The sequence below is a fragment of the Drosophila santomea genome, chromosome 3R (assembly GCF_016746245.2).
Source record: "Drosophila santomea strain STO CAGO 1482 chromosome 3R, Prin_Dsan_1.1, whole genome shotgun sequence".
Classification (NCBI taxonomy): Eukaryota; Metazoa; Arthropoda; class Insecta; order Diptera; family Drosophilidae; genus Drosophila; species Drosophila santomea.
In genome coordinates, this window is record NC_053019.2 from 17,650,465 (window position 1) to 17,664,128 (window position 13,664).

Genomic DNA, 13,664 nt, shown 5'->3' on the forward strand with positions numbered 1-13,664 from the left:
GTTATATTAACTTCAATTTATATGACAAACATATGACCGTTAATGCATATGATAACCGTATGGTAATGTACAAGCTCGAAAATCTTCAGGTACAGCCAAAATTAAATATAATTTTCCGCCATTAGAACTTGACAAATTTGGCTAAATACGCTAGGTTGCCAGCACTATTAAAACATATGTTGCAGCAGCAGTGCTGCAAAACGCCATCTATTTCCGCAGCTTGTGCAATGTTTTATAATCGTATTTATAAAATTATTCAATTAGTTAATTATAAATAAAAAATGATACGCCGCGCACAATGTCTGCTGCGTCTGCACGGCTATGGAGGACACTCACTGGTCAACCGCGTTCGATGCTACTCCACGGACGAGGGGTATCCGAAACAGAACCCCAATCCAAATCCCAGGGCACAGAAACCGGGCACCAAAAACCTGCCGGCTGTGAGGAACCCCTTTGCCGCCGCCCAGGACAGGACGAAAAACAGCTACCTGACCATGGTGGAGATCTTCCAGGAGCGCGACGTCCACCGCCGCAACCATGTGGAGTTCATCTACGCGGCGCTCAAGAATATGGCTGATTTTGGGGTGGAAAGAGACTTGGAGGTCTACAAGGCACTGATTAACGTGATGCCCAAGGGGAAGTTCATACCCACCAACCTGTTCCAGGCGGAGTTCATGCACTACCCCAAGCAGCAGCAGTGCATAATTGATCTACTCGAGCAAATGGAGGATTGTGGGGTGATGCCCGACCACGAGATGGAGGCGATGCTGCTAAATGTTTTCGGCAGACAAGGACATCCACTGCGCAAGTACTGGCGCATGATGTACTGGATGCCAAAATTTAAGAACCTCTCACCGTGGCCCCTGCCCGATCCTGTTCCGGATGATACCCTGGAAATGGCCAAGCTGGCGCTGGAGCGGATGTGCACGGTTGATCTGCGGTCCAAAATAACGGTGTTCGAGACCAGCGAACTGGAAGATGCCATCGACGATACGTGGATCGTGAGCGGAATAAGTCCCGAGCAAGAGAAACTGCTGCGGGAGCACTCTCGCCAAAAAGCTCTGTACATCGAGGGACCCTTTCACATATGGCTTAGGAATCGCCGAATCAACTACTTTACCCTGCGCGCCGATGCAGATACCGAGTTCCTGTCTCAATTGGATGAGCGGCAGCTGGACGAGGACGATGTCTCCCACATCGAAGTACCTTTCTTTGGTCGTGCTCCACCAAGGCGACACAATCAGCTGGGAAAGCTGCGCTCTGTCCATCAGCAGGACGACGGAACCATTATGGCAATCTGTGCCACAGGCACCTCCACAAAGGACTCGTTGCTCTCGTGGATTCGTCTGCTGGAAGCGAACGGAAATCCCTCCATAGGAGAGGTGCCCGTCCTCTTCCGGTTCACATCCGAAGTTCCAGCCAAGGCGCAAGAAATTGACAGTGGCGCCAGTGTCCCAGCAACAAGTGATAGCAGTAGTCAAGAAGAGCAAAAAAGGAGTAGACCGAAATAAACAAAGTGTTGAGCATATTTTCGTCTTTCTATACCAGAGGATTCGGTTTCGATAATTTAGCATACTTATCGTTAATTATTTACACTCCCTCTTGCTAAGAGTGAATTGAAGGCAACATTGTATACGATTTGGGGTGGTTTTTAATGAAATTAGGTTAATTAATTATCAGATTGTGAGCCGAGCTTAAACGAAAAATCACAGAACCCGAAACTAAGTGTACAGAAGATCTGCCTAAGCTTTAACGCCTTCTAATTGCTAATTAAGTATATGTACATGTCATCCTTGTTTGAGATATAAGTTATGTCATTGGAACATTACTTTATGCCTGTCTTGTTGACGGGAAACACCTGCGTGACAACTCCGATTCCCTTGCTGGTGCCCTCGCGAAACAGGATGCGCATTCCAGGACGCACATACTCCGGGTGGCCGACGAACTCGAACATCACCGAAGCACAATCGTTAGTGCCCAGTCGCTCACCGCCCATAATGCCCCGAATGACGGCCGTCTGGCGAATGCTTCCTATGTGGACTGTGGTTTGGAAGCCGACGTAGATGGCTGTGGCGTGGAACAGCACGGACACCTTGGCCTATAATTATAATTAGCGATAATTATACATATGGCACTTAAATGAAAACTATCAACTTACTTGGAAGAAAAAGGTCCCGTATGGCTCATCCAGGCTATTTCCAATATCACCCAGGAGGACCATGCCACTTCGGAGCGTGGGCAGGTCCTGATCCAAACTGAAAGATAGCGAAGCGCTCTGGCCAGCTCGAACAACTCGGCAAGGAGCTTTATTTCGGTGGATAGTATTAACGGTAACGGGATGAAAGCTTCCATCAGGCAGAGGACCAATCTTCATGGGCATGTTCTCGGTTAGCACGCCCTGGACAAGTAGACCGCCCACAACGGGTCCGACGTCAGAGACCCGGAAGATCTCGTCCACCTGGAACTCGCAAGACTCCTGCTCGAGCCGATCCTTTTCGGCGTTGCTGATTCCGGGCGAAAGGACGTACAGAAACTTTGTGACTAGGTTGAGGCCCGTGCCCGTGACATTCGACACGCAAAAGATGGGCACAATGTTCTCGGATATCTGGTTTGATCCGGCGGAGATTGCCTCATCCGTGTTGGTCACTACGAAGGGAACCTTACGGCAACCAATGGTAGTGAGCAGGTTGCACAACTCCTGTACAGTGGCGTCTGGCGATGTGATATCTGTTTTTGTGACCAATACAAAGAAGGGCATGTCCAGTGCCCGCACAATTGCCAAGTGCTCCTCGGTGGTGTCGTTGCAGCCGCTGCCCGCCGATACCACCAGCATGGCGTAGTGGGGTGAGTATCCACTCAGTGCCTGCACGGTGGTGCGCATGTAGCGCCGGTGTCCGGCCAGATCCATGAAGGTAACCAGCTTGCTGGACCTGTCGCTAATTTCTTCTGCCGTCATCATTTCATTGTACTTATAGTTGACCACATTGCCCAGTGCATCAAAGCCGAGGGTTTCGTGTGAGATGCAGGAGGTGCGGCCTTAAGAAAAGAAAGAAATCGGTCATTTATCAGAGGAAAAAAACGGACATTATAAAAGATAAATGAATGTCCTACATCTAGATACCTTTTTGATGACAATGGATGTCAAACATAACTTCTAACTAACTTCTATTTGCTTAACGACATATTACCCGACTGAATTTCGTGCATGTGCCTAAACATATTGAGCCGCGCCCGGCCGTGTCCGTTGTCCAGCTCATCCTGTGTCAGCACGCCCAGCAAAGTGGATTTGCCTGCATCAGCTCCGCCGAGCACCGCTACCCGCACTTCGATGTTGTGCTGGTCGTCGGGGATCTTTCGGACCAGCACCTCGGCGACGGCGCGTCGTGCGGCGATAGTCTTTCGCCGCAGCACTGATGTACTGGCTCCCAGGCTGTGGGCCATCTGCTTGAGCGTGGTGAGCGAGGCATTCATGTCCTTGTCGCTAAGGCCCTGCAGATAGCCGGCATCGGAGACTCCAATTTCGTAGATTGCCTCGCCGTTTCCTTCGCGCAGACGCCACTTCATCTGGGTAACCAGGTGCTCGAATCGCTGTTTCGACGGATTAACCAGCTTCAGCTTGTACTCCACATTTCCGAGCTGCGGCTCTGGTGGCAGCATTCCCTGCTCGAAGTCGAAGATTAGGTTGCCCCGTTCGATGGGCATCCCGCTCACCAGGCTGCACTCGTTGGCATTGGCGTCCGTCTCATAGTCGCTGCTGCTGCTTCCGCCACCGCTGCTATTGCCGTTCAGCTCAGGCTCCTCCTCGAATCCGTCGTCCTGATTGGGATCAAAGAGGCTCAGGAAGGACTCCATACTGAGTTGCTGGAAAAGAGAAATCCGTGAAATAAATACACATGACTGGGGTAAATAGATGGGGTAAATTCTATTAATTCTCTATAAACAAAGGAACGCTTTGTCTCAAGAAAACATTTTTGGGCCAATTGCGACATTGAAATATGTACATATATGTGTATGTGTTTATGTACATACAAAGAGATCTTCGAACAGCAGTAAGATATGTGTGTACATATATAATATTATATATACATTATTTGATTTGTTAACTCATATACTTCTGTATTTAGTCTGAGACTGCAAGCAGTTACATATATTGTTTGCTGTTTTTGGCGGAAAATAACATTAAACATTGAACTTTAGAATTGTTACTTTTATTTCCAAACAACGCAGTTTGTTTCACTTTAAAAACAATTCTTTTTGCTGCTAGTTGTTGTCCGCAACAGTTTGCTTATGTGTATCCATTAAAACTGAAAATTCTCCCCATTTGTTTTTTTGGCCGTCCTCTTTGCCTTGCAGCGACCTTGAAAAATGCTTGTTTATGTTTGCCACGACTCTTGCCGTTATTCGGAACACACGAAAGGAGGGAAGGGGGAGGGGGGGGGGGGGGGGGGGGGGGGGGGGGTACAGAAAGCGCGCGGCGCTGGCACAAAATATCGATTTTGGCTGTGCTTTTCATTTGCCCAGGTCGAATTTGTTGTTCGGCTATCTGGGTTCTGTGTAGTTGTATGCGTACTTGTACTCTTTGTTTTGGCTGCCTTTCGATTTTGTTTATAACCTGCGCTCAGTCGAAAGCTTCTTTTCGTTTCAAAATCCGGGGAGTAACTGCCGTGTTTACTGAACTCATACAGGGTCCCAGGAACCGAAGAAGAGGAAGCAGGGCAAGCAGAGTGTGAGATTTCACAAGAAACATAAATCGCACTGCGATTTCATCAGACAAACAAAATTCGAGTCAATGCTCTCCACTTACGCATAAAGTTTATTCGGAGAACTCGTTTCTGATGCAATAATGCGCAACAATGCGAAGATTTCCACGATTCTCAAAGTTCTCTGTGTTTGTTGTTATTCACGATCAATTCACGTTGCCATGGCAATTTTTCACATTTGTTGGTTGAGCACCCTCAACACACACTGCAAATTTCGGGTGACGCAAATATTGCGCCAGCAAGCCAATCAATTAGCTCGATTAATAAAACCTCCTACATTTTGTGCCTCCTTCAAACAGATGTTTATGCTCGCCACGCGTTAGTGCTTTTGGCAACTGTGCGCTCTTACCAACACTGATTGGCGCGGCGTCTAGTGTGAACGGCACACAATTCAAATTCAAATAGTAACGTATCATTAACAATTAAGGGCTTCAAGGGTATAACATTACTTGTAAAGTGACGTGCGAGGGCGGTTCTTTGTGTTTCTATGCCACATTACTACATGATTATACTCGTTACTCAGAAAGCAAAAAAGGGTATAAAGGATTCGTTGAAAAGTATGCGCAAGTAGAAGAAATTGTTTCCTTTTGGTAACAATTACTTACTATTAAAAGGGTGAAGAGAATTAGTGAATACCATGTGTTTCTCAGCGAAAGAAAACAACTCGAATTGCATAATTTCAAACTCAATGTATTCTCATTAATATATTTACGTTTTATTCCTTTTCATTAACATTATTACTTTATCACAAATATTTTAAGCATTTTTACATATGTAGTCAGTTACAATGATGTGTTTGTTTTTGTGTGTCTGTTTCTGGGACTTGGGCTTGCATGTTTGTTATGTACATCATTTACCTCTCTGAGGCTCATAAAATAGTATCTGCGGATCTTGACATGGGTGTGGTGTGATGCTACAGGGATCGTTTTAAAATTTTCACTACTCGCACTCGATTTTGGATATCTACAGCAGGGACTTTGCCTATGAATAAACTTGGAGGAAGTTTACGATTTCCTTTACAAGTCGCCTGGATGCTATAACTTTTATATTTAAATACAATATTATGACATTACATTGATTTCACTAAACGCTATCGATGATTTAGCATAAATATTTGATTTTCCCATTATGGTTTTTGTTTGTTAGAAAGTCAAGTCAGAATTGCCCAACTGATATGACAAACGTTTGAACACTTATAGTCGTTTAGCCCTTGCGTATGATATATGTAGTTTTATAGCATTTCTGATGTGCTAATGCCTTGATAACAATTGCCAATGAAAGTGGTACGATCGACGGTTACGCACCCACTTGAACTGCCCAAAAACTCCGAGCGGTGCCGGCACCCATTTAATATGCAATAAATAAATACTCGTAATGCTCAAGAATACATTCGTTGTGTGCACTCAGGTCCGACTGGTTAACGTCCGTCAATGAGGTGTGTGAAGTGCAGGGAATCGGGCGGACCCATCAAATGGCCATTTGGAAGTGGAACTTGGTGCCTTTTATCCCTCTGCTCGACCCCGCATAAATCATTTTATTAGCTTATTAAAAACTTTTCCATTTATTGTCATCGTTTTGCGCTATCGTGCGCACAAAATCCACAAATCCGTGCCCGTGCCCAGTTCTTGTTCATTGTGTTCCATACCCATTCAATCGCTCGTGAGCTTATCTTCCGGCATGGTGGCGGGGTATTCTGGATTCGGCAGTCTGGACTGGGACTGGATTGGGACTGGGATATTTTTCTAAACTTTTCTTTATTGCTCACTTGTTGGCCGCTGTTCGCTGCTGTTCGCTGCTGATGGCAGTGTTGGGTGTTTGGGGATGCCAATGGAGAAGCTGAAGCTGGAGCGGGAGCAACTGCTGTGACCATTAAATTCAAATCTGGTGCTGTGTTTGGTGCGTGTTTAAAAGTTAAATAATGACCAGCACTGGGCACGCAATGGCGCAAGACGTGTCCAATATAACTTTGCCTTTTTTTCCGGCTCCGCCCGACTTTGATCTCGATTGCTAGAGGGCAGTTCAAATAGTGCGGCTCCGGCTGGAGGGGATATTCCGGGGATTTTCCGGGGGATATGTTCATTCGTGAAGAGGCCTGCTCCCAGCACCTCGGCATCTCGACGGGTGCAGGGCCTGGAAGATTAGTTTCACCTTGTGGATCGGGTCGCTCCCTAAATTAGGGACTGAGCCCGAGCTGGAGCTGGAGCTGAAGCTGGGAGGGGCTCCGACTTACAGCAGTCAGAGGATATAGTATACAAGTACGTCTATGGTTACACTTAGCTTAAACATTTACAAACGAACGGAGACACAGACACACGCATTACATAATACATATACATATTCGTACTTTAGCTAATTCTATAAATCTAGTAATTACTTCTAAGCGACGTTGTCGAACAGGGTTTCCATATACAACTGCGGTCAAGTTGGTAGTTCAAATTTGGTAAAGGTGCTTAAAACCAGTTGAGGATGATTACTTACACAATTTCAATACATTAAATCTAACTCAACATTTGCTTTCTTAAATATGTTTTCATTTTACAACAGATTTAACCTAAACAACTTTCGACAATGATATTATCCATTTCATTTCTAGTTTAAAACAATCTTATATTAATCAGATCATAGAGCTTAGAAAACGCTTTACAATTAATGAAATGTGTTTTTTCGAAGCAACAAATGATTTTGTTTATAGTTTAATTCGTGAACTTGATATATGTTGTTTTGCCAATACAAAAGTTTAACTTTGAATATATTTCTTGAATTTAATGATATATTTTTAAAACAAAATATATATGTATTTTATAAACTTTAACTAAAAAAACTTGACCGCAGCTTCACATGACTAGTTAGTTGCTCACTGTCACTCTGATTCGGCTGTGTTTTGGGCTACTGCTGTGCGCCAGTCTTTTGGTTTCCATGCCAGGATGATGGACAGGACAGGTTCTTAGACACAGCTCTCCGGCCCGGGCAGTGTGTCCGTGATGATGTGGTTGCGTCCTGCTGCCGACTTGTGCGTGATGGTGTTCAGTTGCGATGGCGACAGGCTTGTGCCGGCGGCCATCGCGGATGACATGCCCATTCCAGGACCCACGCCCACTCCTGCTCCAACGCCCATGCCCATGCCCACGCCCATCCCCAGACCCAGACCCATGCCCTTGGGCAGCGTCATGTGGGCAGCGGGCGGCTTGTTGAGGCCGTAGTCTATGAGGCTGCTGGTGGTCAGGTAGTCGGCCAGGGAGAGCGGATCGTGCGGACCTCGCTGTGGAGCCATGTTATGGGGCAACGTGTGATGCAGGTGCGCGGCGTAGCCACCCGACCCTGGATTTCCGTTGGCGGCCATCGCATTGCTTACCGTGCTGCCGGCGGAGCTGAGGGTGCTGCTGCTGCCCCCCGTGCCCGCCGTGCCCGCCGCTCCGGCGGAGTAGCTGGCCATGCTCAGGCCCAGCTGCTCGTAGCGACTCAGCGTGGGCATGGCGTCGTACAGAAGCGGTGGATTGCTCCCTCCACCCCGGGCACTAACCATTCCACTGCTCGCCGCCGGCTCACTCTCCAGCTTCAAGGTGCTGGACTGCGAGGGCGGGCTGTTCAGGTGCGGCGCATTGCCATCCTGCAATCAACATAGGGTTAGTTAGTTAGTTAGTTAGGGGATGTACTGGATGAAATTGATTGATGTACCCGGTAACCAGTTTGTTTTAGCAAAGTTATTAGGCGATTTAATAAAAGAAAAATACTGCGTTCTCTTTGCATTGCATTTAACGTGTAATGTTCCCATTAAAGAATTGACACAGTCAAATATATTATAGAAAATGTATGAGAATAACTCAGTATTGAACATAAATCCTCTTAAAGCAGTAAACAGCAGTATATTTGAAGTGTGAATTTTATATTATTGGAACATACTGAAAATAAAAGGCTGAGGATGTCTATAAAGTCCAGCCAGTTTACCATAAACGCCTGTGGTACCGACTACATACATAAATGGCATGCTAAAAGGGCAACACCTCCACCTGGCCACTGGCCACTGGCACTTACATAATCCGTGGTTTTGTGGCCACCAGTGCTGCCCGTCATGGGAGCGGCAGATGCACCGCCCGCACCACCACCACCAACTCCTCCGCCGACGAACAAACCACTCGGCCGATTTCCCAACGGCGACGAGGCGTCACCGCCAGTTGGAGCACTCTTCTGAGCGCTCAATATGTCCGGCTGCTTCTCGATGCCCTGCTTCAGGGTGTAGGCCACCACGAGGCGCTGGTGGCCCGCTCCCGTTTCCAGGGGCGCCGTCACCGTCACATCCATGCCTGTCACGAGTGTGAGAAACATTAGCAAAAAAAGAGCATACAGGGTTTGGTTCGTAACTGTGGCGTTATTAATACCCTTGCAATTTATCATCCTAAGAACTGATCTTTTTTACTGGCTAGATAATAATGTAAAGCTTGATTTTTGATAGCAACGTGATAAATAATGCTTATTGTAATTAATAGAAAGTATCAATGCAGCATACAACGTCCTGGTAGAAACATTTTGATTGAAGGGTTAGATTGTGTTAAACCACGTTTAAATGAATACTTCATAAAGTCAAGACATGTGCAGAGACATATGCAGCTAAGAGAATCTGGAAACCTCTACTATCTATCTACTCTAGATGACTCCCTGCCTGGGTATTTGAATACTCTCCACTGGCTGTAGTGACTCACCCAGGTGCTTGTCCTTGTCATCGCACATGTTGCGGGCTCCTTGGCCACGGCGCCTGCGAACGGCGATGACCACCACGGATAGCACCGCTATGCCCACGGTGAACAGTGTGCCGGCGAGGAGAGCAGCCAGGGGCAGGATCGACAGGCCCATTCGACCATCTGCAAAAAAGCGATTAAGAAATGGTAAGGATTAAAAAAGTGTTGCGGGAGATGTGTATTTATTATTGATGCTGGTCTGTCATGTTTGAGCTTTCAATAAAAAAAGTATACAGCATATAGAAATAATGTTACTCATGCAAACTACGCCCACAAACATCCAAAGTTGTCAGTGTGGAACTTTCTCCTTTGCACTTCACTAGCTGGTAACGGGTATCAGATAGTCGGGCAAGTCGACTATAGCGTTCTCTCTTGTTTTACTTGTGCTGTTCTGTTTACCTATTTATTTATATTTCCTTTTATCCAAACTTAAAACACATATATTTTACTACTTTTCCATTGATTTCAAAGTTGAAATATAATTAAATACAATTTGAGAAATACATAAAACGTATGCATACGCATGCACGTTATTTTCCCAGTTTGTGATGATGAAAGCTATATTCCATTTCTTTGTCTGACTGAACTCGATAAATAGCCATTGGTCGGCGAGGGTCCAATAAACTGGATGCGGCGTGGGCCACTTGACTGCTGCTTGCCCAGCTCTTTTCCAGCCAAGCCAGCCATGTTCCCCATATTCCCCCATATCCCCCATATATCCATAACCCATATCGGCCAATAGCGCCCCGCCCCTCGTGTTTGCGCCCATAAAACGCACGTCGCATGTCAAGTGGCTGCCACAGGCAGCGGTTCTTCAGCCAATCGCTCGCTTAGTTTGTTGTATTTGCGATTGCGATTGCGATTCCGATTGCGATTGCGATGGCTTTAACATCAGCGCTAAGCATTTCAATTAAAATCCGCTTGCCTGCTGAATTTTCGAACGATTCGGCGATTCGGCGGGGGCTCGTAATTGAATATGCATTACAAGGCCGCACACACTGCGTATACGCAACCTGAGCAATGCGATGCGATGCCCACCTTTGTACTTTGTACACTGTTTATACTCGACATTCAACAAATTGTGCGCCTGCGGATATGCAACGCAGAAATTCAATAGGCAAACATCAGAACGAACAGCAGGAATTAGGAAGCGGAAGTACAGTGGATGCTAAATAAACTAAATCATACTTTGAGGAAATCGCTAAATCAAACTCGAAAGAGGATTTTAACTTGTTAGCAACATTTACTGCAAACCATGGTTTGAAAAATTCATCAAATATTTAGGCTTATTAATTGTTTTTTTTTTTAATTATATATTTTATTTTTTAGTTTTTTGCTATGTTCAATTTATTTTTTGTTAACTACGCATATACGATGTTATAAAAAGTGAATTTATAGCACTGGCACTGGAATTGGAATAGGTTAAACTAACAGGCAAGGAACTATTTTATATTTTTACAACAACCCCATTAAGCCAAAGCAGTTAAAAATCTTTATAAAAGTCGATTCATAGGCAGTACACACTGTTATAACCAAACGGCATGCTAACCACAGGCTGTAATGGGATGGTAATGGATGGATGGATGGATGGATGGTAATGGATGAATGGTGCAGACTGTTGCTAATTTATAAACCTGGTCTTGTTGTCAGCCAAACGCTAAAATTGCAAATCAATAAATATTCTTTGGCTGCCGAATGTTGCTGTGCCAAATGTTGACGAAACTGCGCCGCTGGCGAAATTGCTCATTTATGCATGGCTGCTTCCCGGCGAATACATCCGTGCAAAACACACACTACCACTCCAACTGTCACCCACTTCTCACAACCACCCACCCACAACCCTCCCACTAACCACCCACTAACCACCCACCACCCACCGCCGCTTACGTCCAATTTTAGGTGGGTTGTAATTGCTGGCACATGACTTTTGGGAAAAGTACAAATATATACGCTCGTAGTTGTGTGTTTAAAATGCGAGGGCCGAAATTTTTTGCTATTTCGATTTGTATAGTTTATCGAGCTTTAGCCGGCTAAAAGCATTTCAGACACGCGTTTTATTTCGCTGGCAATATATATGCAGGGTGGTAATAAAAATGAATTCCGCGGAGAACATTGAGCGAATTATAACATTTCATTCAAAACATCCAGCAACTTGTGAAACAATGTATTTTAATCGCGTATAAAGTTATTTAAACAATGGAAAAATCCAAGTGCAGCAAATATTGAAAAAATGTTAATTGAGACTTGTGCTACTGTGTATTGGTATTTTAGTGAAAAAGATGAAAAATATGGGTTAAGCGAATAACAATTATTGCAAATTCAAAGCTTCTCCCAAAGGGTCGTTTGCTTGTGAAATGGTATACCAAAATCAGATTTCGTAGTGCGGTATGCCATGGAATGAGTTATAAACTTCGGAAACTTTGCTTTATTTGCGTAGCACTCGACAAAAAACTAACAAGCTGACTTAAAGCATTTTTAATTTTAATTAGATCGAGCTAAATGCCTTGCAACTGCAGCTAGGCAAACAAATCATGATTTGGGAACACGGCCTCAATCGTGGAACCCATGTATTTGCATGACCTAAATCTCAAAATCTGGACGGTTTAACCAAATTCGAAATTTGACATTACGCTGGACAAGTAGGAATTAGAAGAGCTGGTGCTCTATTAATTTCTTAACGCTCATCCGAGCAGATAAACAAATGGTTATTTAATTTCGTTATGCTCATGTAGCGTTTAAATGATTTATGAATCGATGCGATGCGATGCGCATATTGGCGAGCGAGTGAATTGAATTAAATGCCAAATTTATTCATTTATTCAATGTCATGCCGGAGTGGGAATAATTCATTATAAATTCATCATTCCGTTTGATGCTCACATGGCGGATACGTAATTCACCATTCTCATTTATGGCTGAATGTAAAGAATTGGCACTCACTAACCGGCACACACCTTTGCATCTTTGCATGTGGGCGGTAACATTTTCAAATTATCCAGTTGGGCACATACATCCAGATACATCCGTATCCTTATTGTCCCCAAATCCCCAATCGCATAAGGCAGCCCAAACACACAAAGGGCATAAAGGAACAAAACCAAACCGAACCGAAGCGAAGCGAGCAATCGCTTGCCAAATAAAATGTATGTAAAATGTATATTTGGCAACCAGGAAGAGGGCACTTGAAACAGAAACAGAAACCGAAACAGGGGCACACAAGTCGAGATGAGATGCCAGAAGAAAAAGAAATTTAATTTAAATATAAGCACACTGGCGTAATGAAATTTTCACACTTGTGCAAATATTTACCAATAATACCACCTGGAACGGCCCTCGCCCTCCTCTATGCACATGCCCCCCCCCTCCAGACTTAAGCGGATAAGCCAGACAACCGAGCAGGCAACCAGGAGCGAGTCACTCCGTGTGGCAAGCAGGAGCAAACTATCCCAAGTATCGCAACCACCAGAATACAAGGTACCAGGAGTGCGTGCCGCTCATAAGCCAATTGTTTGCATGGGCTTCATTTGGATGAGTGCAGGCAGGACAGGACACAGACAGGACCTGGCTGTGCTCCTTCCGGCTGCCTCTGCTGCTCATAAGCTTAATTCGATTTAATGCTCCCGTTTGAGATATAAATGATTCGATGAGATGATGAAAAAGTGGATTGGTTAAAATGTATTGGGAATACTCGTACCAAGAGCACTGTGAGAAAACTTCGAAACAAAGTGCTTATAAAATGCTTGGACTTACTTACATTTTACATGATTACATTTACAAAATTTAAAATGTATGACTAATATATTGAGGGGATTGCTTAAGATTCAAATGATATTTCTATTAAAGTAGGGCTGTACCCCATGCACTTCTGGTATGTAGTATTACTAATAAAATGTTACATCTCTCCTTGGAGTCTTTTTCTTATTACTTTTTTCTTATTGCCACATAGTTCTGCTTTTTCTGCCAGTGTACGTTCACGTGCCCATGTGGATTTCAGGGCAGGAATGCGTTTACACAAAGTAAGCATAAATAAAGAAAACGCTGTCTGCGTCTGGCGCTCCATTTCAAGAAAACGAGGCAGACAGTGGTACATGGTAAAAAAAAAATAAAAAATAAAAATAAGTTGGAGGAGCTGGCTGTCATCTATTGCAATGGCGGTCACATTTCCCTACCG

At 44.7% G+C, this 13,664-nt stretch overlaps 3 protein-coding genes across 6 annotated transcripts in view; 1 reads left to right on the forward strand and 2 right to left on the reverse strand.

Annotated features, from left to right (window-relative positions):
- Window positions 1-187: 187 nt before the first annotated feature.
- On the forward strand, window positions 188-12,007 carry LOC120450963 (evolutionarily conserved signaling intermediate in Toll pathway, mitochondrial). Of its 2 annotated transcripts, XM_039634252.1 has the most exons (2): window positions 188-1,399; window positions 11,983-12,007. In XM_039634252.1, the coding sequence occupies exons 1-2, from the start codon at window positions 282-284 to the stop codon at window positions 11,990-11,992; spliced, it is 1,128 nt and encodes a 375-aa protein (XP_039490186.1). In that variant the 5' UTR covers window positions 188-281; the 3' UTR covers window positions 11,993-12,007. The 2 variants fall into 2 exon arrangements, with proteins under 2 accessions (XP_039490186.1, XP_039490185.1); XM_039634251.1 differs by lacking the exon at window positions 11,983-12,007 and having other exon boundaries at window positions 188-1,528.
- On the reverse strand, window positions 1,634-5,045 carry LOC120450961 (GTP-binding protein 2). 3 transcript variants are annotated; one of them, XM_039634248.1, is made up of 4 exons: window positions 4,805-5,045; window positions 3,189-3,861; window positions 2,159-3,036; window positions 1,634-2,098 (listed from the first exon to the last, which is right to left on the reverse strand). In XM_039634248.1, exons 2-4 carry the CDS (start codon window positions 3,850-3,852, stop codon window positions 1,826-1,828), a joined length of 1,815 nt encoding a protein of 604 aa, XP_039490182.1. In that variant the 5' UTR covers window positions 3,853-3,861; window positions 4,805-5,045; the 3' UTR covers window positions 1,634-1,825. The 3 variants fall into 3 exon arrangements, with proteins under 3 accessions (XP_039490182.1, XP_039490184.1, XP_039490183.1); XM_039634250.1 differs by lacking the exon at window positions 4,805-5,045 and adding an exon at window positions 4,571-4,684; XM_039634249.1 differs by lacking the exon at window positions 4,805-5,045 and adding an exon at window positions 4,207-4,349.
- The window catches only part of LOC120450960, a 92,993-nt gene continuing 86,837 nt past the window's right edge, over window positions 7,509-13,664 (reverse strand). The window contains exons 16-18 of the mRNA XM_039634247.1: window positions 9,458-9,616; window positions 8,793-9,061; window positions 7,509-8,367 (exon numbers count right to left, since the gene is read on the reverse strand). Coding sequence (XP_039490181.1) covers window positions 7,705-8,367; window positions 8,793-9,061; window positions 9,458-9,616 — 1,091 coding nt within the window. The 3' untranslated portion in view covers window positions 7,509-7,704. The remainder of the gene's footprint in view (window positions 8,368-8,792; window positions 9,062-9,457; window positions 9,617-13,664) is intronic.